A 23,764-nucleotide genomic window follows, 5' to 3' on the forward strand; every position below is an offset into this window, starting at 1 on the left:
ACACACTACTGTACTCACACACACACACTACTGTACTCACACACACACACTACTGTACTCACACACACACACACTACTGTACTCACACACACACACACACTACTGTACTCACACACACACACTACTGTACTCACACACACACACACACTACTGTACTCACACACACACACTACTGGATTTTTCTCAGATTTTTGCCTGTTATATGTGTTCTGTTATACTCACAGACATCATTCAAACAGTTTTAGAAACTTCAGAGTGTTTTCTATCCAAATCTACTAATAATATGCATATTCTAGTTCCTGGGCCCGAGTAGTAGGCCGTTTAATTTGGGTATGTTTTTCATCCGGCCGTGAAAATACTGCCCCCTACCCAAGAGAGGCTAGCATGGCACAAAGTTATTTACAATTGTATAAAAAAATATGTACTTTTTCACTTTAGGTCTACCACCTGCGTGGTGCTTTTATTTGCAACTAGTAAGAACGTTTCATTTCGTGAGAACCCGGTTCATGTGAACATATACAAGTTTAATATTCTTCATATAGTCACTGGGATAGTAAATGTCCATTTCTTTTTTTCTATTAATGCCACGGGAATCTATAATATTTTGAAAAGGAAATCTTTATTTTTGTATTATAAGGGTAAGAGTGCCGACTTTTGATTTCATTCAAGAAACTCTTGCCTGTTCAGCAGATACTGCGTTTTGGAAGTGTCAATGTGGGAATGATATTTGGTACTAATCGGTTAGCAGGTGTCGCTGTTTTAAAAGGCAACTTTAAGGGTCATATACTGAGTCATGAAGCAGATAACAGAGGGAGATGGATTATGCTATTGGTAGACGTCAACCACATTCAATTCATTGTTGTAAATACTTATGCTTCCAATAACAAGTCAAGTAACTGTATTTTATTTAGAGACATTGAGAGGAAAATAATGAAAATAATGTCTAAGTTTCCATTGGCCAAAGTAATATGGGGTAGAGATTTTAATACAGTATTACATGATGATCTAGATAGATGGCCTCCTAAGGATAGCAATTCTGTTTGTGAGATAAGGAATATATGTCTAAGGTTAGGTGTTCTAGATATTTGGAGACATAAGAACCCAGATTAGATTATATTTACATGGAGTACTAAAGATGTATCTATACGATCCCGTATTGATTTCTGGCTGATATCTGAAGATATGGCTGAGAAGGTTGATACAGTCTCGATTGAACCATCGATTTTAACAGACCACAAAGGGATCTCAATAAAGATAAAAATATGCATGGTTTGTCAACAACAACAAAAAGTTAGTAAAGGTTACTGGAAAATGAATAAGACTTTACTAGAGAATGAAGTATTTAAGAAGGAAGTAGCAGGAATTATTGATAAATATTGGAACCGTGCGTGTGTTATAAATACGCTTGGAAGTGATTGGGAACGAATGAAATTTGATATCAATTAATCAAATGAATTTATAAAGCCCTTTTTACATCAGCTGATGTCACAAAGTGCTGTACAGAAACCCAGCCTAAAACCCCCAAACAGCAAGCAATGCAGGTGTAGAAACACGGTGGCTAGGAAAAACTCCCTAGAAAGGCCAGAACCTAGGAAGAAACCTAGAGAGGAACCAGGCTATGAGGGGTGACCAGTCCTCTACTGGCTGTACTGGGTAGACCAGAGGAACCAGGCTCTGAGGGGTGACCAGTCCTCTACTGGCTGTACTGGGTAGAGAGGAACCAGGCTCTGAGGGGTGGCCAGTCCTCTTCTGGCTGTACTGGGTAGAGAGGAACCAGGCTCTGAGGGGTGGCCAGTCCTCTTCTGGCTGTGTCCCGGGTGGAGATTAAAAGAGTACATTTAAGGCCAGATTGTTCTTCAAGATGTTCAAACATTCATAGATGACCAGCAGGGTCAAATAATAATCACAGTGGTTGTAGAGGGTTCAACTTCCTGTATACACCAGCCCAGTCAACTTCCTGTATACACCAGCCCAGTCAACTTCCTGTATACACCAGCCCAGTCAACTTCCTGTATACACCAGCCCAGTCAACTTCCTGTATACACCAATCCAGTCAACTTCCTGTATACACCAGCCCAGTCAACTTCATGTATACACCAGCCCAGTCAACTTCCTGTATACAGCAGCCCAGTCAACTTCCTGTATACAGCAGCCCAGTCAACTTCCTGTATACAGCAGCCCAGTCAACTTCCTGTATACACCAGCCCAGTCAACTTCCTGTATACACCAGCCCAGTCAACTTCCTGTATACACCAGTCCAGTCAACTTCCTGTATACACCAGCCCAGTCAACTTCCTGTATACACCAGCCCAGTCAACTTCCTGTATACACCAGCCCAGTCAACTTCCTGTATACACCAGACCAGTCAACTTCCTGTATACACCAGTCCAGTCAACTTCCTGTATACACCAGCCCAGTCAACTTCATGTATACACCAGTCCAGTCAACTTCCTGTATACACCAGCCCAGTCAACTTCCTGTATACACCAGCCCAGTCAACTTCATGTATACACCATCCCAGTCAACTTCCTGTATACACCAGCCCAGTCAACTTCCTGTATACACCAGCCCAGTCAACTTCCTGTATACACCAGCCCAGTCAACTTCCTGTATACACCAGCCCAGTCCACTTCCTGTATACACCAGCCCAGTCAACTTCCTGTATACACCAGCCCAGTCAACTTCCTGTATACACCAGCCCAGTCAACTTCCTGTATACACCAGCCCAGTCAACTTCCTGTATACACCAGCCCAGTCAACTTCATGTATACACCAGCCCAGTCAACTTCCTGTATACACCTGCCCAGTCAACTTCCTGTATACACCAGCCCAGTCAACTTCCTGTATACACCAGCCCAGTCAACTTCCTGTATACACCAGCCCAGTCAACTTAAAAGTATACACCAGCCCAGTCAACTTCCTGTATACACCAGCCCAGTCAACTTCCTGTATACACCAGCCCAGTCAACTTCCTGTATACACCAGCCCAGTCAACTTCATGTATACACCAGCCCAGTCAACTTCCTGTATACACCAGCCCAGTCAACTTCCTGTATACACCAGCCCAGTCAACTTCCTGTATACACCAGCCCAGTCAACTTCCTGTATACACCAGCCCAGTGAACTTCCTGTATACAGCAGCCCAGTCAACTTCCTGTATACAGCAGCCCAGTCAACTTCCTGTATACAGCAGCCCAGTCAACTTCCTGTATACATCAGCCCAGTCAACTTCCTGTATACAGCAGCCCAGTCAACTTCCTGCATACACCTTCCCAGTCAACTTCCTGTATACAGCAGCCCAGTCAACTTCCTGTATACACCAGCTCAGTCAACTTCATGTATACAGCAGCCCAGTCAACTTCCTGTATACACCTGCCCAGCCAACTTCCTGTATACACCAGCCCAGTCAACTTCCTGTATACACCAGCCCAGTCAACTTCCTGTATACACCAGCCCAGTCAACTTCCTGTATACAGCAGCCCAGTCAACTTCCTGTATACACCAGCCCAGTCAACTTCCTGTATACAGCAGCCCAGTCAACTTCCTGTATACATCAGCCCAGTCAACTTCATGTATACACCAGCCCAGTCAACTTCCTGTATACACCATCCCAGTCAACTTCCTGTATACAGCAGCCCAGTCAACTTCCTGTATACACCATCCCAGTGAACTTATATATAGTGGTTGTACTAGCTGTTTCAAAGTATTTCAGCAATTGGCAAGGAATTTAAACTATGTCAACTGGCTGATACCACCATATTTTTGAGAGACAGGAAATAGGTTTCTGAAGCAGTTTCCTGTATTGAAGACTTTTCCTTAGTTTCAAGTTTGAAAATGAATATCAATAACAGGAAGTACAGGAAGTATATGGTATTCCAATTAAAGACAAGGTTACTTATCTTGGAATTGTTATATGCAAGGATGAAAAACAAAGGAGTGAATTAAACTTAAACCCCATTATTGAGAAAACAAAGAAGAAATTGAACCCCCGGTTACTGAAAGATATTTTATTATATGGTCGGGTTTTATTGTCCAAAACTGAAAGGTTATCCAGATCAGTTTATGTCTTGTTATGGCTTGACTTACCCCCTACAATTGTAAAGGACTTAGATAAGATTCTTTATCATTTGATTTGGAAGAACAAGCCTCACTATCTACGAAAAGATATTCTCAGTAATACCCAAGAACAAGGAGGTCTTGAGGTTTTAGATTACAATACTCTAAATAATACTTTTAAAATAAACTGGATTCTGAACTATATTACAAACCAGAACAGTATCTGGAATGTCTTATGCTAAGTATTTATTTGACTCTGTTGATGGTTTAGAATTTCTGCTTCAGTGTAATTTTGATGTCGATAAAATCCCAGTAAAATTGGCCAAATACCATAAGCAGGCACTTTTAGCTTGGATGTTAGCGTATAAACGCAATGTTTCTCCTCACAGATACTTTCTATGGAACAACAAAGATATACGATTTAAAAATAAATAAGTCTCTTTTTTTTTGTAACTGGTTTGAGAATAAAATGATTTTGGTTGGCCAGATACTGAATGAGGATGGATATCTACTCTCATACGGGGAAGTTTTGGATAAATTTAGAATTCCAATAACCCCAAAAGAATATTCAATTGTTTTTGATACGATTCCAAGGGGGGAATTGTATATATTTTTTAATTCCTCTGTGGTTGATGTAAATAACATAGATTTACATGAAAATATATTAATTCGGCAATATTTATATCCTCAAAGATAAATGTAGTAATAAACAGATTAGGAATATTGTTTGTGATAACTACATTTCTATCAGCACAATGTTTTTGGTTGAATATCTATGGTGATATACAATGGAGGAAAGCATGGACAATGGCTAACACATATTGTAACAGTAACAAGGTAAAGGAAGTCTCCATGGTAACACGGTAAAGGAAGTCTAATTTAAAATGTTACATAGAATTCATCCTGTGAAACATGTTTTGGAAAGATCGCAAGCTGAATATTGAATATAAATGTATTTTCTGTGGAATGGAGGAGATGACCATTTTTCATTTGTTTGTTTTTTTACCCGTATTTACAGTAGAATTTTTGGGATTGATATAGAGAACTTTGTTACAAAGAGAACAGGACATGTTGTACAATTTAATTGTTTTAATATCATGATTGATTGCAGAAATTCTGACATTGATAAAGATGTTGTATATTTAATTAAACTAATAATAATATCAGGTACATTTCATATTCACAAATTGTCTAATTCAAAACCTAACTTTTTTCACTTTATAAATGAATTTAAACAATATGACACGACTTTAACCTAAATGAAAAACCAAAAGACAATTAAAACTTGTTGTATTATTATGTTGTATTATTAATAAATATGATTTGTTTGTTTAGGATTCCTGGCCATGTAAATAGTTTGTTTGTATGCTTGTTTGCATGTGACTATACCTCTTTTGTTAGTTGATATTTGTTCATAAAAACAAATAAAAATAGCATCGCCTACAAGTGTGATCCGTAATTCCTATTGAAGAGTTGAAGCCAGTCTTTATAATGTCCTGTGTGTGTCCGGAAGCATTGAGGGTATTTTTTTAAATATATTTTTTATTTTAACAGTAACATGCAAAACATAAACATAACAGCCAGAGGGATTCCAAAGAAGTGAGAAAAAAACAAAAACAAAAAAACAATTCCACATTATATCAAATCAAATACAGAAATATAGCGAATACATTTTTTGGTTGACATTTTGTTTTGTATACGTTTTAAATATTCCTCATTCATTCATGGTTATGGAGCCGCTCAGGAGGAGTTCCCGAAATACAGCAACCTTATTGGCCCTCAGCCTCCACAGACAGACTTCCGGGTAGCAACCAGCACCGAGACCGAGCTGACACCCGGACGACGGAAAATGACAACGGTAAGGGCTACTCTGTTTGTTATGCTGTCTAGCGTGGGTTAATATTGTCTTGACGTTACCCTAATGTTCGTGGCTTTATTAAAACTATCCCTGTGTATTATTATGTGTTTCCTGCCACTAGTGTTCACCTTGAGTCATGTTGTTGACAGTTTCTCTCTCGGTTGGTTGTTGTTGCTAACTAAACAACTGTTAGCCTACTTGAAGGTTGTGCCCCGTAGCAAACTTGCTGTGTGCTTTCACTCTGTCGAGGGAAGAACTTATTTATATATATATATTTTTACATATTGTGTATATGTATTTATTCTAAACACTTCCGTTTGTTGGCGATGTCTAATTCTTGCATATTTAATTAATTTTTTTCAAAATACTGATTTATGTTTCGCTAGCTGGACAGGCAAACGCCGAGTACTACACTGTAAACCAATCAAAACCCGTGTACTGTCCATGGTATTTTCTCTGCTGATCACGTCTGCCAATCAGGTTATTAGTTTCTAAGTAGACAGCCGGTGACATTTCGAGAGAGTAGTGTAGGTTTGTAATTTTTACAAATATTCTAACTAGGCAAGTCACTTAAGAACAAATTCATATTTACAGTGACGGCCTAACCCTGCCAAACCGGGACAATTGTGCACGGCACTATGGGAGTTCCAAACAAATGTGATACAGCCTGGATTCGAACCAGGGACTGTAGTGATGTCTCTTGCACTGAGATGCAGTGCCTTAGACCACTGCTCCGCTCAGGAGCCCAAAAATTACTAATTTCGTTCATTTGAGTCAGGAATGGCCAGAACGCGCAGGAATATGGAGCCAGAGAGCTGCCAAAAAGTTGAATGAACGTTTTCGTTAGGATCGTAAGAAAAGCAAAGCGTGAAATGAGGATATGCAAGAAATTTCATCTGTGAACATACAAATACAATATTACGATTTTAGGCTTGAACAAATCTTGTTGCAATTCTGACTTACAATAATACCTTTTCAGAGTTTTGGCAGTTTCAGCTCACCGACCCAAATAGTGTGTGAGGAGTGCTATGCCAACCAGCATAACACAGTATTAAAAAAAAAAATACAAAATTCAGGGAAACCGGAAAGAGGTACTGTATCCTGCAACATTTCAAATTAAAAGTCTCTTGTAATCCTCAGTTAAGTTTACTTCACATTAGGTAGCTAAAGTAATGGATGTGTTTACCAGCGTAAGTCTAGATAACACTAGCTGTATTACGTCTACAACAGGGAAGTTTGAGTCTGCTAGGTGTCTCTATAGCATGGGCATATCTCTGGGTGACGTGGACATCCCCATGCACACACCGACTAATTCAATATTGCACCGTCCCATTCTCTGGGGTCTGTCTGCAATCATAACCAGTAGTATCTACCAGGAATAATGATTCATAACCAGTAGTATCTACCAGGAATCATAACCAGTAGTATCTACCAGGAATCGTAACCAGTAGTATCTACCAGGAATAATGATTAATAACCAGCAGTATCTACCAGGAGTAATGAATCGTAACCAGTAGTATCTACCAGGAATAATGATTCATAACCAGCAGTATCTACCAGGAATCGTAACCAGTAGTATCTACCAGGAATAATGATTCATAACCAGTAGTATCTACCAGGAATCATAACCAGTAGTATCTACCAGGAATCGTAACCAGTAGTATCTACCAGGAATAATGATTCATAACCAGTAGTATCTACCAGGAATCATAACCAGTAGTATCTACCAGGAATAATGATTCATAACCAGTAGTATCTACCAGGAATCGTAACCAGTAGTATCTACCAGGAATCGTAACCAGTAGTATCTACCAGGAATTATAACCAGCAGTATCTACCAGGAATAATGATTCATAACCAGTAGTATCTACCAGGAGTATCATTCTCTATACCTTATAGTCCAATACATTATCCATGACCAACATAGTATTGGTTCATCATTCTCTATACCTTATAGTCCAATACATTATCCATGACCAACATAGTATTGGTCAGCTACTATTGGAGAACTCATCTGGTTTAGAACTCATCTGGTTTAGAACTCATCTGGTTTAGAACTCATCTGGTTTAGAAATCATCTGGTTTAGAACTCATCTGGATCTGGTTTAGAACACATCTGGTTTAGAACACATCTGGTTTAGAAATCAAACTCTTATTCAGAACACATTGTACAACAGTTTATTGCAAGGTATGCTATATGTGTATTCTGTGCCATATGTTTGATTTATAATTAAGCAATAAGGCCCGAGGGGGGGTGTGGTATATGGCCAATATACCACGGCTAAGGGCTTTTCTTATGCACGACGCAACGCGGAGTGCCTGGACACAGCCCTTAGCAGTCGTATATTGGTCCATATACCACAAACCCCTGAGGTGCCTTATTGCTATTATAAACTGTTTACCAACGTAATTAGAGCAGTGAATATACATGTTTTGTCAAATCCATGGTATACGGTCTGATATACCACCGCTGTCAGCCAATCAGCATTCAGGGCTCGAACCACGCAGTTTTATAGTTACTTGAAGTGAGACCTATAATCATGCCAATAACTTTAGTTCACTGACAGAGCTATAGCTAATGAAACAGAAATTGACGTTTAGATTAGCTAGCTAGGCTAAATGGTCAAACGGTCAAATCAATTCGTATTGGGTGCTGCGTATTTTATAGTGCACTCAAACAGATATGTATCTTATTTCAGTCTGGGAGCTAGCTAGCTAGCTATATATGTTCATCAGACAGCAGCTCACGTTTTCACAAGATGCTGCTTGGATAGAAGCAGGCCATTGGCTGCCTCCATCACCAAGGGTATGTATGGGAGTTTTGATTGGTTCCAAGTTTAGCAGTTCAGCAAATTTGTCTTAGCAGACGGTGTTGAAATATACTTTTTATGAGAAAATGTGCAATAATTGAAGGTGCCAACAAATGTTATAGTCATGGAAAATAATATTTTACTGTTATATCAGCTCCTCCCTCAATGGGGATCCATCGGTTGTTAATTAAAGCCTGTTTAGGCTAGCCTATTTGTTGTTGCCACGGTGTGTTCAATGTCCACAGTCCAAGGCCGGCTCGCTATCAGGTCGATTAGGCAGCTGTGGCCCCGTTCAAACACTTAGGAAATCCTTCCTTCCTTCCTTCCTTCTTTCCTTCCTTTTGAAGTAATGACTAGTATCTGAAGAATGTAGCGACCTTAAAGGGGAAGTGTGATTTCTTACAACCAAACCTCTATTTTTTTATGAAAGTGACATGTTATGGAAGGGTCCAGACGATTTCACTTGTTTTTAAAGAACTACCCAAGAACTACCGACCTACAGCTAGAGCTAGACCTAGTACTAGAGCTAGAGCTAGACCTGGAGCTATACATAGAGCTAGAGCTAGACCTGGAGCTATACATAGAGCTAGACCTAGAGCTAGACCCAGAGCTAGACCCAGAGCTAGACCCAGAGCTAGAGCTAGACCTAGAGCTAGACCTAGAGCTAGACCTAGAGCTAGAGCTAGACCTAGAGCTAGTCGCACAAAAATGGAATATAACCATGTGAATAAAGTTCGGAATGACACAGTTGGATATGTCCAACAAGGAAAGGTGTTGACAGTTGGATATGTCCAACAAGGCAAGGTGTTGACAGTTGGATATGTCCAACAAGGCAAGGTGTTGACAGTTGGATATGTCCAACAAGGCAAGGTGTTGACAGTTGGATATGTCCAACAAGGCAAGGTGTTGACAGTTGGATATGTCCAACAAGGCAAGGTGTTGACAGTTGGATATGTCCAACAAGGAAAGGTGTTGACAGTTGGATATGTCCAACAAGGAAAGGTGTTGACAGTTGGATATGTCCAACAAGGAAAGGTGTTGACAGTTGGATATGTCCAACAAGGAAAGGTGTTGACAGTTGGATATGTCCAACAAGGAAAGGTGTTGACAGTTGGATATGTCCAACAAGGAAAGGTGTTGACAGTTGGATATGTCCAACAAGGAAAGGTGTTGACAGTTGGATATGTCCAACAAGGAAAGGTGTTGACAGTTGGATATGTCCAACAAGGAAAGGTGTTGACAGTCGCTGGACTTGTGCTTGAGCGTTCTTTACGAGGCTGATGTTTTCCTGAACAAGATGTCTTTATCCGGTTGTTATCGCGGTTACAAATCAACACAGACAATATATTACATTTACACCATTTTTTTTTTTAATCGTGTTTCCTTGTTGCAGTGTGAGGATCCCTCTGGCTACAGGCCAGAGGAGGAGAAGGAGTTTATGGACATCCTGGAAGAGAGGAGGCGGAGCAGTGACCTAGGCCATGCCCTCCGAACCTTTACCCCCTCCCCCTACAAGGGAGCCCCTCCTCTCTCCGCTGGCGCCCTCAACAGGAAGGTTCTGGAATCACAGTACCTACGATACATCACCAAGGAGGTACGGTGTGTGTGTGTGTGTGTGTGTGTGTGTGTGTGAGCGAGAGAACCCTGAATGTTCCCTGATGTACACTCAACAGGGTTAACCTATCGCAGAACGTTAGTCCAATTCCTGCCCGACCACATTCCAGACACATGCAAGGCCATTACAATGGCTGGATAGGTGTTTAACATATCAGCTAACCACATCATATAATATAGCCAATCAAAATAAACTTTATTTGTCACATGCGCTGAAATACAACAAGTGTAGACTTGACCGTGAAATGCTTACTTACAAGCCTTTAACCAATGGTGCAGTTCAAGAAGAAGAAAATATTTACCAAGTAGACTAAAATAAAAAAAGTAACACAATAAGAATAATGAGGCTATATACAGGGTATTACGGTACAGAGTCAATGTGGAGGCTATATACAGGGGGTATTACGGTACAGAGTCAATGTGGAGGCTATATACAGGGTATTACGGTACAGAGTCAATGTGGAGGCTATATACAGGGGGTACCGGTACAGAGTCAATGTGGAGGCTATATACAGGGGGTACCGGTACAGAGCCAATGTGGAGGCTATATACAGGGGGTACCGGTACAGAGTCAATGTGGAGGCTATATACAGGGGGTACCGGTACAGAGTCAATGTGGAGGCTATATACAGGGGGTACCGGTACAGAGTCAATGTGGAGGCTATATACAGGGGGTACCGGTACAGAGTCAATGTGGAGGCTATATACAGGGGGTACCGGTACAGAGTCAATGTGGAGGCTATATACAGGGGGTACCGGTACAGAGTCAATGTGGAGGCTATATACAGGGGGTACCGGTACAGAGTCAATGTGGAGGCTGTATACAGGGGGTACCGGTACAATGTGGAGGCTGTATACAGGGGGTACCAGTACCGAGTCAGTGTGCAGGGGTACAGGCTAGTTGAGGTAATCTGTACATATAGGTGGGGGGGAAGTGACTATGCATAGATAATAAACAAACAAACAGCGAGTAGCAGCAGTGTACAAGAGTGGGGGGGTCAATGTAAATTGTCCGGTGGCGATTTTATGAATTGTTTAGCAGTCTTATGGCTTGGGGGTAGAGGCTGTTGAGGAGCCTTTTGGTCCTAGACTTGGTTCTCTGGTACCGCTTGCCGTTCAATAGCAGAGAGAACAGTCTATGACTTGGGTGACTGGAGTCTCTGACAATTTTTATGGGCTTTCCTCTGACACCGCCTATTATATAGTTCCTGGATGGCAGGAAGCTTGGCCCCAGTGATGTCCTGGGCCGTTCGCACTACCCTCTGTAGCACCTTACGGTCAGATGCAGAGCAGTTGCCATACCAGGCAGTGATGCAACCGGTCAGGATGCTCTCGATAGTGCAGCTGTAGAACCTTTTGATGATCTTGGGACCCATGCCAAATGTTTTCAGTCTCCTGAGGGGGGAAAAGGTTTTGTTGTATCCTCTTCACGACTGACTTGGTGTGTTTGGACCATGATAGTTTGTTGGTGATGTGGACACCAAGGAACTTGAAACTCTCGACCCGCTCCACTACAGCCCCGTCGATGTTAATTGGGGCCTGTTCGGCCCGCCTTTTCCTATAGTACACGATCAGCTCCTTTTGTCTTGCTCACGTTGAGTGAGAGGTTGTTGTCCTGGCACCACACTGCCAGGTCTCTGACCTCCTCCCTATAGGCTGACTTATCGTTGTCGGTGATCAGGCCTACCGCTGTTGTGTCGTCAGCAAACTTAATGATGGTGTTGGAGTCGTGTTTGGCCACGCAGTCATGGGTGAACATGTAGTACAGGAGGGGACTGAGCACGCACTCCTGAGGGGCCCCAGTGTTAAGGATCAGCGTGGCAGACGTGTTGTTGCCTTCTCTTACCACCTGGGGGCGGCCCGTCAGGAAGTCCAGGATCCAGTTGCAGAGGGAGGTGTTTAGTACCAGAGTCCTTAGCTTAGTGATGATTTTTGAGGGCACTATGGTGTTGAACGCTGAGCTGTAGTCAATGAACAGCATTCTCCAGGTGGGAAAGGGCAGTGTAGACTGCGATTGAGATTGCGTCATCTGTGGATCTGTTGGTGCGGTATGCGAATTGGAGTGGGTCTAGGGTGTCCGGATGGATGCTCTTGATGTGAGCCATGACCAGCCTTTCAAAGCACTTCATGGCTACCGACGTGAGTTCCATGGGGTGGTAATCATTTTAGGCAGGTTACCTTCGCTTCCTTGGGCACAGGGACTATGGTGGTGTGCTTGAAACATGTTGGTATTACAGACTCGGTCAGCGAGAGTTTGAAAATGTCAGTGAAGACACTTGACAGTTGGTCCGCGCATGCTTTGAGTACACATCCTGGTAATCTGTCTGGCCCAGCGGCTTTGTGAATGTTGACCTATTTAAAGGTTTTGTTCACATCGGCTACCGAGAGCGTTCTCACACAGTCATCCTGAACAGCTGGTGCTCTCGTGCATGCTTCAGTGTTGCTTGCCTCGAGGCGAGCATAAAAGGCATTTAGCTAGTCTGGTAGACTTGCGTCACTGGGCAGCTCGCGTCTTGGTTTCCCTTTTGAAATCCGTAATAGTTTTCAAGCCCTGCCACATCGGACGAGCGTCAGAGCCGGTGTAGTAGGATTCAATCTTAATCCTGTATTGACACTTTGCTTGTTTGATGGTTCGTCTGAGGGCATAGCGGGATTTTTTTTTTTATAAGTGTCCGGATTAGTCTCCCACTCCTTGAGCTCTAGCCTTTAACTCGATGCGGATGTTGCCTGTAATCCATGGCTTCTGGTTGGGATATGTACGCACAGTCACTGTGGGGTCGACGTTATCGATGCACTTAGTGATGAAGCCGATGACTGAGGTGGTGTATTCTTCGATGCCATTGGATGAATCCCGGAACATATTCCAGTCTGTGCAGCAAAACAGTCCTGTAGCGTAGCATCCGCATCATCTGACCACTTCTGTATTGAGCGAGTCACTGGTACTTCCTGCTTTAGTTTTTGCTTGTTAGCTGGAATCAGGAGGATGGAATTATGGTCAGATTTGCCAAATGGAGGGCAGGGGAGAGCTTTGTATGTGTCTCTGTGTGTGGAGTAAAGGTGGTCTAGGATTTATTTTTCTTCCCTTGTTGCACATTTTAAGTTTGCCTGCATTAAAGTCCCCGGCCAGTAGGCGTGCTGCTTCTGGATGAGCATTTTCTTCTTTGCTTTATGGCCTTATACAGCTGGTTGAGTACGGTCTTAGTGCCAGCTTTGGTCTGTGGTGGTAAATAGACAGCTATGAATAATACAGCTGAGAACTCTCTTGGTAGATAAGCTGTAGACCACACTATCATAAGGTACTCTACCTTTATTCTAGGGACAGTAAGGAGGCCTGCATCTTGTGACCGTAGCGTACGTGTAGGTAAGTACGGCAGGACCAAATCAGAGCGATAGGTAGGAGCAAGACCATGTGATGCTTTGTAGGTTTGCAGTAAAACCTTGAAATCAGCCCTAGCCTTAACATGAAGCCAGTGTAGAGAGGCTTGCACTGGAGCAATATGATCAACTGTTTTGGTTCGAGACAAGATTCTTTCAGCAGTATTTAGCACTAACAGACGTTTATTTAGTGTCTTATCTGGTTGGCGGGAGAGTAGAGCATTGCAGTAGTCTAATCTTGACGCTACCAATGTAATTGCAGGAACTCGACCTCTAACTCTCTGTCCCTTGACCCCTGAACTCTCTGTGCAGGTGGCCATGGAGACTGGTGAGAGTGTGGATCTGGTGAGAGAGGAGGCGTCGGGGATACTGGAGGAGATGTCTCAGAACCTCCAGCTGGGATTCATCAGACTGCTGGGGTTCACCCTCAGTAAAGTCTTCAAGAGGCTCTTCAGCCACATCAACGTCAACCAGGAAGGACTCAATAGGGTCAGAATGCTACTATTATAATACAACGAATACTACTACTACTACTACTACTACTACTACTACTACTACTACTAGAACACAATTACTATAGTACAGTAGTATACAGTTCACCTTCAGTAAAGTCTTCAAGAGGTTCTTCAGCCTCAACATCAACCGGGACGGACTCAACAGGCTCACAATGCTACTATTATAATACAAATAATACTACTACTATACTACTACTACTACTACTACTACTACTACTACTACTACTAGAATACTACTATTATAATACAAATAATACTACTACACTACTACTATTACTAGAATACTAATATTATAATACAAATAATATTACTACTATTCTACTACTACTGCTACTACTACTACTAGAATACTACTATTATAATACAAATAATACTACTACTAGTATAATACAAGTAGAATACTACCACTAGAATACTACTATTATAATTCAAATAGAATACTACTAATAGAATACTGCTATTATAATACTACTATTATAATACAAATAGAATACTACTACTACTACTACTACTACTAGAATACTACTATTATAATACAAATAGAATACTACTACTAGAATACTACTACTACTAGAATACTACTATTATAATACAAATAGAATACTACTACTACTACTACTACTACTATAATACCACTATTATATATACAAATAGAATACTACTACTAGAATACTGCTATTATAATACTACTACTACTAGAATAGTACTACTACTACTACTACTACTATTAGAATACTACTACTATAATTCTACTACAAGAATACTACCATTTTAATACAAATAGAATGCTACTACTATTTTAATACAAATAGAATACTACTATCCTGATCCTTAACCTTAACCACGCTGCCGACCTGATCCCTAACCTTAACCACGCTGCCGACCTGATCCCTAACCTTAACCACGCTGCCGACCTGATCCCTAACCTTAACCACGCTGCCGACCTGATCCCTAACCTTAACCACGCTGCCGACCTGATCCCTAACCTTAACCACGCTGCCGACCTGATCCCTAACCTTAACCACGCTGCCGACCTGATCCCTAACCACGCTGCCGACCTGATCCCTAACCACGCTGCCGACCTGATCCCTAACCACGCTGCCGACCTGATCCCTAACCACGCTGCCGACCTGATCCCTAACCTTAACCACGCTGCCGACCTGATCCCTAACCTTAACCACGCTGCCGACCTGATCCTTAACCACGCTGCCGACCTGATCCCTAACCACGCTGCCGACCTGATCCTTAACCACGCTGCCGACCTGATCCTTAACCACGCTGCCGACCTGATCCCTAACCACGCTGCCGACCTGATCCCTAACCACGCTGCCGACCTGATCCCTAACCACGCTGCCGACCTGATCCCTAACCACGCTGCCGACCTGATCCCTAACCACGCTGCCGACCTGATCCCTAACCACGCTGCCGACCTGATCCCTAACCTTAACCACGCTGCCGACCTGATCCCTGACCTTAACCACGCTGCCGACCTGATCCCTAACCACGCTGCCGACCTATCCCTAACCACGCTGCCGACCTGATCCCTAACCTTAACCACGCTGCCGACCTGATCCCTAACCTTAGCCACGCTGCCGACCTGATCCCTAACCTTAGCCACGCTGCCGACCTGATCCCTAACCACGCTGCCGACCTGATCCCTAACCTTAGCCACGCTGCCGACCTGATCCCTAACCACGCTGCCGACCTGATCCCTAACCTTAGCCACGCTGCCGACCTGATCCCTAACCACACTGCCGACCTGATCCCTAACCTTAGATTATGACCAATAATAAAATATTTGTTTTCATGAATTTCTACAATAAAGACCATTTTGACTTTGTGGCTGTGGTAACTAGTGTAAACCCTGCCACCCATTTAGCAACAATGGTATTAATGTCATTTTAGGTTCTCTGTTGTGTGTCTCCTCCGTGTTCTTGGTCTCTCCCCCGTGTTCTTGGTCTCTCCCCCGTGTTCTCGGTCTCTCCCCCGTGTTCTCGGTCTCTCCCCCGTGTTCTCGGTCTCTCCCCCGTGTTCTCGGTCTCTCCCCCGTGTTCTCGGTCTCTCCCCCGTGTTCTCGGTCTCTCCCCCGTGTTCTCGGTCTCTCCCCCGTGTTCTCGGTCTCTCCCCCGTGTTCTCGGTCTCTCCCCCGTGTTCTCGGTCTCTCCTCCGTGTTCTCGGTCTCCCCCGTGTTCTCGGTCTCCCCCGTGTTCTCGGTCTCCCCCGTGTTCTCGGTCTCTCCCCCGTGTTCTCGGTCTCTCCCCCGTGTTCTCTGTCGGGTCTCTCCCTCTGTGTTCTCGGTCCCTCCCTCTGTGTTCTCTGTCTCCCCCCTCCGTGTTCTCTGTCTCCCCCCTCCGTGTTCTCTGTCGGGTCTCCCCCCTCCGTGTTCTCTGTCGGGTCTCCCCCCTCCGTGTTCTCTGTCGGGTCTCCCCCCTCCGTGTTCTCTGTCGGGTCTCCCCCCTCCGTGTTCTCTGTCGGGTCTCCCCCCTCCGTGTTCTCTGTCGGGTCTCCCCCCTCCGTGTTCTCTGTCGGGTCTCCCCCCTCCGTGTTCTCTGTCTCTCCCCCCCGTGTTCTCTGTCTCTCCCCCCCGTGTTCTCTGTCTCTCCCCCCGTGTTCTCAGTTGTGGGTCTCCCCCCTCCGTGTTCTCTGTCGGGTCTCCCCCCTCCGTGTTCTCTGTCGGGTCTCCCCCCTCCGTGTTCTCTGTCGGGTCTCCCCCCTCCGTGTTCTCTGTCTCTCCCCTCCGTGTTCTCTGTCTCTCCCCCGTGTTCTCTGTCTCTCCCCCCCGTGTTCTCAGTTGTGGGTCTCTCCCCCCGTGTTCTCTGTCTCTCCCCCCCGTGTTCTCAGTTGTGGGTCTCCCCCCTCCGTGTTCTCTGTCTCTCCCCCCGTGTTCTCTGTCTCTCCCCCGTGTTCTCTGTCTCTCCCCCGTGTTCTCTGTCTCTCCCCCCCGTGTTCTCAGTTGTGGGTCTCTCCCCCCGTGTTCTCTGTCTCTCCCCCCCGTGTTCTCAGTTGTGGGTCTCTCCCCCCGTGTTCTCAGTTGTGGGTCTCTCCCCCCGTGTTCTCTGTCTCTCCCCTCCGTGTTCTCTGTCTCTCCCCTCCGTGTTCTCTGTCTCTCCCCTCCGTGTTCTCTGTCTCTCCCCCCGTGTTCTCTGTCTCTCCCCTCCGTGTTCTCTGTCTCTCCCCCCGTGTTCTGTCTCTCCCCCGTGTTCTCTGTCTCTCCCCCGTGTTCTCAGTTGTGGGTCTCTCCCCCCGTGTTCTCTGTCTCTCCCCCGTGTTCTCTGTGGTCGGTAGGTACTTAATGTCCCACTTCTCATCATCGTGACGGCTCGTTGCAGTGATGTATAACAGCGTGTTCGTAGACGCCCAACAATCTGTTGTTAAGGCCACGTTTAATGGTGTTTGAGAGCTCGTGCTTTGTACGTTTTTCCCCCTGTACTGCCACTGTAGCTCGATTCCCACCTGGCAGAGTTGGCGTTTTCATCACCTTGTCATTTAACTTGTTAAAGTATTGGCATACAGGACTGGTCCCTGCTGTCCGTTTCCTGTCTCACTCTGCCAACTGTTAACAGAACACGATCTGTGATTAAATCACTGTAAAGATCTGCTCATCCTACCGTTGCAGCGTTTATTGTTTTAGGTATTTATTTAGCAGTAGTTCTGTGATAACTGCTCTGTGATTTTCAGGTAAATAAATATACAAAATACATTTTAGTGTAGTGATTATTATTATTATTATTACATTTTTTATTTGAAACGTTAACGATCTCTATGTCATTTAAACATTCACCCGCCTAATTTAGACCCATTATATGTTGTTTTCAATATTTATTGGTTCACAGTGATGTTTCTGTCCCGCCCCCCCAGCTCCAACAGGCCATTCAGGAGTCTCCAGTGATCCTGATGCCCAATCACAGGAGTTATGTGGACTTCCTGGTTCTGTCCTACATCCTGTTCACCTATGACCTGCCCATCCCTGTTATAGCTGCTGGAATCCGCAAGTATCTAGTGATTTATCCTGTTCGGTGTTTTGGTCGCCTTTTTAAAAATAAAATAAAAGCCACACTTCAGATAACAAATGTCTAACTTTATCTCTCTTTTCTTTCTGTCTTCTCGTCCGTCCGTCCGTCCCTCTGTCCCTCTGTCTTCCTCTCTGTAGCTCTGATGGACATGAAGATGGTGGGAGAGATCCTGCGTCGTTCTGGAGCGTTCTTCATCAGGAGGGCGATCGGGTCTGACAAGTTGTACTGGGCTGTCCTTTCTGAGTATGTCAAAACCATTGTCAGGGTACGTGTCCACATAAATATTTCTATTACCACACACTGCACTACTGTATGTACACTGACTATACCATACATGAGGTACACCCTAATACTGAGTCATTTAGCTCTCAGAACAGCCTCCATCTATCAGGGTCATGGACTCTACCAGAACAGCCTCAATCTATCAGGGTCATGGACTCTACCAGAACAGCCTCAATCTATCAGGGTCATGGACTCTACAAGGTGTCAAAGCGTTCCACAGGGATGCTGGTCCCATGTTGACTCCAATGCTTCCCCACTGTTGTGTCCAGTTGGCTGGATGTTCTTTGGGTGGTGGACCATTCTTGATAAACACACAGGCAAACTGTTGAGTGTGAAAAACCCAGCAGCGTTGCAGTTCTTGACACTCAAACCGGTGCGCCTGGCACCTACTACCATACCCCGTTCAAAGACACTTTAATCTTTTTGTCTTGTCCATTCACCCTCTGAATGACACACATACACAATCCATGTCTCAATTGTCTCAAGGCTTAAAAATCCTTCTTCAACCTGTCTCCTCCCCTTCATCTACACCGATTGAAGTGGATTTAACAAGTGACATCAATGAGGGATCAAATCTTTCACCTGGATTCACCTGGTCAGTCTGTCATGGAAAGAGCAGGTCTCCTTAATGTTTTGTATAGTCAGTGTATATATTATGTGTTAGGGTGTATCCCAAATAGCTATATAGTGCACTACTTTAGACCAGAGCCCTATGGAACCCTATTCCCTATATAGTACACTACTATAGACCAGAGCCCTATGGCACCCTATTCCCTATATAGTGCACTACTTTAGACCAGAGCCCTATGGCACCCTATTCCCTATATAGTACACTACTATAGACCAGATCCCTATAGGACCCTATTCCCTATATAGTACACTACTATAGACCAGGGCCCTATTCCCTATATAGTACACTACTATAGACCAGATCCCTATAGGACCCTATTCCCTATATAGTACACTACTATAGACCAGATCCCTATAGGACCCTATTCCCTATATAGTGCACTACTTTAGACCTGAGCCCAGTGTACTCACTACTTTTAACCAAGACCCATAGGGCTCTGGTCTATTGTAGTGCACTATATAGGGAATAGGGCTCTGGTCTATAGTAGTACCACTATATAGGGAAAAGGGCTCTGGTCTATAGTAGTACCACTATATAGGGAATAGGGTTCCATAGGGCTCTGGTCTAAAGTAGTGCACTATATAGGGAATAGGGCTCTGGTCTATAGTAGTACCACTATATAGGGAATAGGGCTCTGGTCTATAGTAGTGCACTATATAGGGAATAGGGCTCTGGTCTATAGTAGTACCACTATATAGGGAATAGGGTGCCTGTAAGGGAAGAGTGTTCCATCTGGGCCGTGTAACTAGTGTCTTCTCTCTCCTCAGACAGGGTATGCTCCTATAGAGTTGTAACTAGTGTCTTCTCTCTCTCTCCTCAGACAGGGTATGCTCCTATAGAGTTGTAACTAGTGTCTTCTCTCTCTCTCCTCAGACAGGGTATGCTCCTATAGAGTTGTAACTAGTGTCTTCTCTCTCCTCAGACAGGGTATGCTCCTATAGAGTTGTAACTAGTGTCTTCTCTCTCTCTCTCTCCTCAGACAGGGTATGCTCCTATAGAGTTGTAACTAGTGTCTTCTCTCTCTCTCTCTCCTCAGACAGGGTATGCTCCTATAGAGTTGTAACTAGTGTCTTCTCTCTCTCTCCTCAGACAGGGTATGCTCCTATAGAGTTGTAACTAGTGTCTTCTCTCTCTCTCAGACAGGGTATGCTCCTATAGAGTTGTAACTAGTGTCTTCTCTCTCTCTTCTCAGACAGGGTATGCTCCTATAGAGTTGTAACTAGTGTCTTCTCTCTCTCTCCTCAGACAGGGTATGCTCCTATAGAGTTGTAACTAGTGTCTTCTCTCTCTCTCTCTCCTCAGACAGGGTATGCTCCTATAGAGTTGTAACTAGTGTCTTCTCTCTCTCTCTCTCCTCAGACAGGGTATGCTCCTATAGAGTTGTAACTAGTGTCTTCTCTCTCTCTCTCTCTCCTCAGACAGGGTATGCTCCTATAGAGTTGTAACTAGTGTCTTCTCTCTCTCTCAGACAGGGTATGCTCCTATAGAGTTGTAACTAGTGTCTTCTCTCTCTCTCCTCAGACAGGGTATGCTCCTGTAGAGTTGTAACTAGTGTCTTCTCTCTCTCTCTCCTCAGACAGGGTATGCTCCTATAGAGTTGTAACTAGTGTCTTCTCTCTCTCTCTCTCCTCAGACAGGGTATGCTCCTATAGAGTTGTAACTAGTGTCTTCTCTCTCTCTCAGACAGGGTATGCTCCTATAGAGTTGTAACTAGTGTCTTCTCTCTCTCTCAGACAGGGTATGCTCCTATAGAGTTGTAACTAGTGTCTTCTCTCTCTCTCCTCAGACAGGGTATGCTCCTGTAGAGTTGTAACTAGTGTCTTCTCTCTCCTCAGACAGGGTATGCTCCTGTAGAGTTGCAACTAGTGTCTTCTCTCTCCTCAGACAGGGTATGCTCCTATAGAGTTGTAACTAGTGTCTTCTCTCTCTCTCCTCAGACAGGGTATGCTTCTGTAGAGTTGTAACTAGTGTCTTCTCTCTCTCCTCAGACAGGGTATGCTCCTATAGAGTTGTAACTAGTGTCTTCTCTCTCTCCTCAGACAGGGTATGCTCCTATAGAGTTGTAACTAGTGTCTTCTCTCTCTCTCCTCAGACAGGGTATGCTCCTATAGAGTTGTAACTAGTGTCTTCTCTCTCTCTCCTCAGACAGGGTATGCTCCTATAGAGTTGTAACTAGTGTCTTCTCTCTCTCTCCTCAGACAGGGTATGCTCCTATAGAGTTGTAACTAGTGTCTTCTCTCTCTCTCTCCTCAGACAGGGTATGCTCCTGTAGAGTTGTAACTAGTGTCTTCTCTCTCTCTCTCCTCAGACAGGGTATGCTCCTGTAGAGTTGTAACTAGTGTCTTCTCTCTCTCTCCTCAGACAGGGTATGCTCCTATAGAGTTGTAACTAGTGTCTTCTCTCTCTCTCCTCAGACAGGGTATGCTCCTGTAGAGTTGTAACTAGTGTCTTCTCTCTCTCTCCTCAGACAGGGTATGCTCCTATAGAGTTGTAACTAGTGTCTTCTCTCTCTCTCCTCAGACAGGGTATGCTCCTATAGAGTTGTAACTAGTGTCTTCTCTCTCCTCAGACAGGGTATGCTCCTGTAGAGTTGTAACTAGTGTCTTCTCTCTCTCTCCTCAGACAGGGTATGCTCCTATAGAGTTGTAACTAGTGTCTTCTCTCTCTCTCAGACAGGGTATGCTCCTATAGAGTTGTAACTAGTGTCTTCTCTCTCTCTCCTCAGACAGGGTATGCTCCTGTAGAGTTGTAACTAGTGTCTTCTCTCTCTCTCTCCTCAGACAGGGTATGCTCCTATAGAGTTGTAACTAGTGTCTTCTCTCTCTCTCTCTCCTCAGACAGGGTATGCTCCTATAGAGTTGTAACTAGTGTCTTCTCTCTCTCTCAGACAGGGTATGCTCCTATAGAGTTGTAACTAGTGTCTTCTCTCTCTCTCAGACAGGGTATGCTCCTATAGAGTTGTAACTAGTGTCTTCTCTCTCTCTCCTCAGACAGGGTATGCTCCTGTAGAGTTGTAACTAGTGTCTTCTCTCTCCTCAGACAGGGTATGCTCCTGTAGAGTTGCAACTAGTGTCTTCTCTCTCCTCAGACAGGGTATGCTCCTATAGAGTTGTAACTAGTGTCTTCTCTCTCTCTCCTCAGACAGGGTATGCTTCTGTAGAGTTGTAACTAGTGTCTTCTCTCTCTCCTCAGACAGGGTATGCTCCTATAGAGTTGTAACTAGTGTCTTCTCTCTCTCCTCAGACAGGGTATGCTCCTATAGAGTTGTAACTAGTGTCTTCTCTCTCTCTCCTCAGACAGGGTATGCTCCTATAGAGTTGTAACTAGTGTCTTCTCTCTCTCTCTCCTCAGACAGGGTATGCTCCTGTAGAGTTGTAACTAGTGTCTTCTCTCTCTCTCTCCTCAGACAGGGTATGCTCCTGTAGAGTTGTAACTAGTGTCTTCTCTCTCTCTCCTCAGACAGGGTATGCTCCTATAGAGTTGTAACTAGTGTCTTCTCTCTCTCTCCTCAGACAGGGTATGCTCCTGTAGAGTTGTAACTAGTGTCTTCTCTCTCTCTCCTCAGACAGGGTATGCTCCTATAGAGTTGTAACTAGTGTCTTCTCTCTCTCTCCTCAGACAGGGTATGCTCCTATAGAGTTGTAACTAGTGTCTTCTCTCTCCTCAGACAGGGTATGCTCCTGTAGAGTTGTAACTAGTGTCTTCTCTCTCTCTCCTCAGACAGGGTATGCTCCTATAGAGTTGTAACTAGTGTCTTCTCTCTCTCTCCTCAGACAGGGTATGCTCCTATAGAGTTGTAACTAGTGTCTTCTCTCTCTCTCCTCAGACAGGGTATGCTCCTGTAGAGTTGTAACTAGTGTCTTCTCTCTCTCTCCTCAGACAGGGTATGCTCCTGTAGAGTTGTAACTAGTGTCTTCTCTCTCTCTCCTCAGACAGGGTATGCTCCTGTAGAGTTCTATGTGGAGGGTCTGAGGAGCAGGACTCTGAAGTCCCTCACACCCAAATTAGGTGAATGGGGGTGTGTGCTCGCACGTCTGTCTGTCTGTCTGTCTGTCTGTCTGTCTGTCTGTCTGTCTGTCTGTCTGTGGCTAATTAACATGTCCTGTTACCTGTCTGTCTGTCTGTAGCTAATTAACATGTCCTGTTACCTGTCTGTCTGTCTGTGGCTAATTAACACGTCCTGTTACCTGTCTGTGGCTAATTAACATGTCCTGTTACCTGTCTGTCTGTCTGTCTGTCTGTCTGTCTGTCTGTGGCTAATTAACATGTCCTGTTACCTGTCTGTCTGTCTGTGGCTAATTAACATGTCCTGTTACCTGTCTGTCTGGCTAATTAACATGTCCTGTTACCTGTCTGTCTGTCTGTCTGTCTGTCTGTCTGTCTGTCTGTGGCTAATTAACATGTCCTGTTACCTGTCTGTCTGTCTGTAGCTAATTAACATGTCCTGTTACCTGTCTGTGGCTAATTAACATGTCCTGTTACCTGTCTGTGGCTAATTAACATGTCCTGTTACCTGTCTGTGGCTAATTAACATGTCCTGTTACCTGTCTGTGGCTAATTAACATGTCCTGTTACCTGTCTGTGGCTAATTAACATGTCCTGTTACCTGT

The 23,764-nt window shown here is 44.2% G+C and overlaps 1 protein-coding gene across 3 annotated transcripts in view; it reads left to right on the forward strand.

The window, feature by feature from the left end:
* Window positions 1-5,814: 5,814 nt before the first annotated feature.
* Window positions 5,815-23,764, forward strand: part of gnpat2 (glyceronephosphate O-acyltransferase 2) — a 33,909-nt gene continuing 15,959 nt past the window's right edge. For 2 of the 3 annotated variants that reach the window (XM_029776227.1, XM_029776304.1), the window contains exons 1-6: window positions 5,816-5,914; window positions 10,118-10,318; window positions 14,026-14,202; window positions 18,087-18,216; window positions 18,379-18,506; window positions 23,087-23,162. In XM_029776227.1, coding sequence (XP_029632087.1) covers window positions 5,906-5,914; window positions 10,118-10,318; window positions 14,026-14,202; window positions 18,087-18,216; window positions 18,379-18,506; window positions 23,087-23,162 — 721 coding nt within the window. In that variant the 5' untranslated portion in view covers window positions 5,816-5,905. Of the gene's footprint in view, window positions 5,915-10,117; window positions 10,319-14,025; window positions 14,203-18,086; window positions 18,217-18,378; window positions 18,507-23,086; window positions 23,163-23,764 lie in introns of all 3 variants that reach the window. The other variant, XM_029776393.1, reaches the window with a different exon arrangement.

Source organism: Salmo trutta, chromosome 1, assembly GCF_901001165.1.
Source record: "Salmo trutta chromosome 1, fSalTru1.1, whole genome shotgun sequence".
NCBI lineage: Eukaryota > Metazoa > Chordata > Actinopteri > Salmoniformes > Salmonidae > Salmo > Salmo trutta.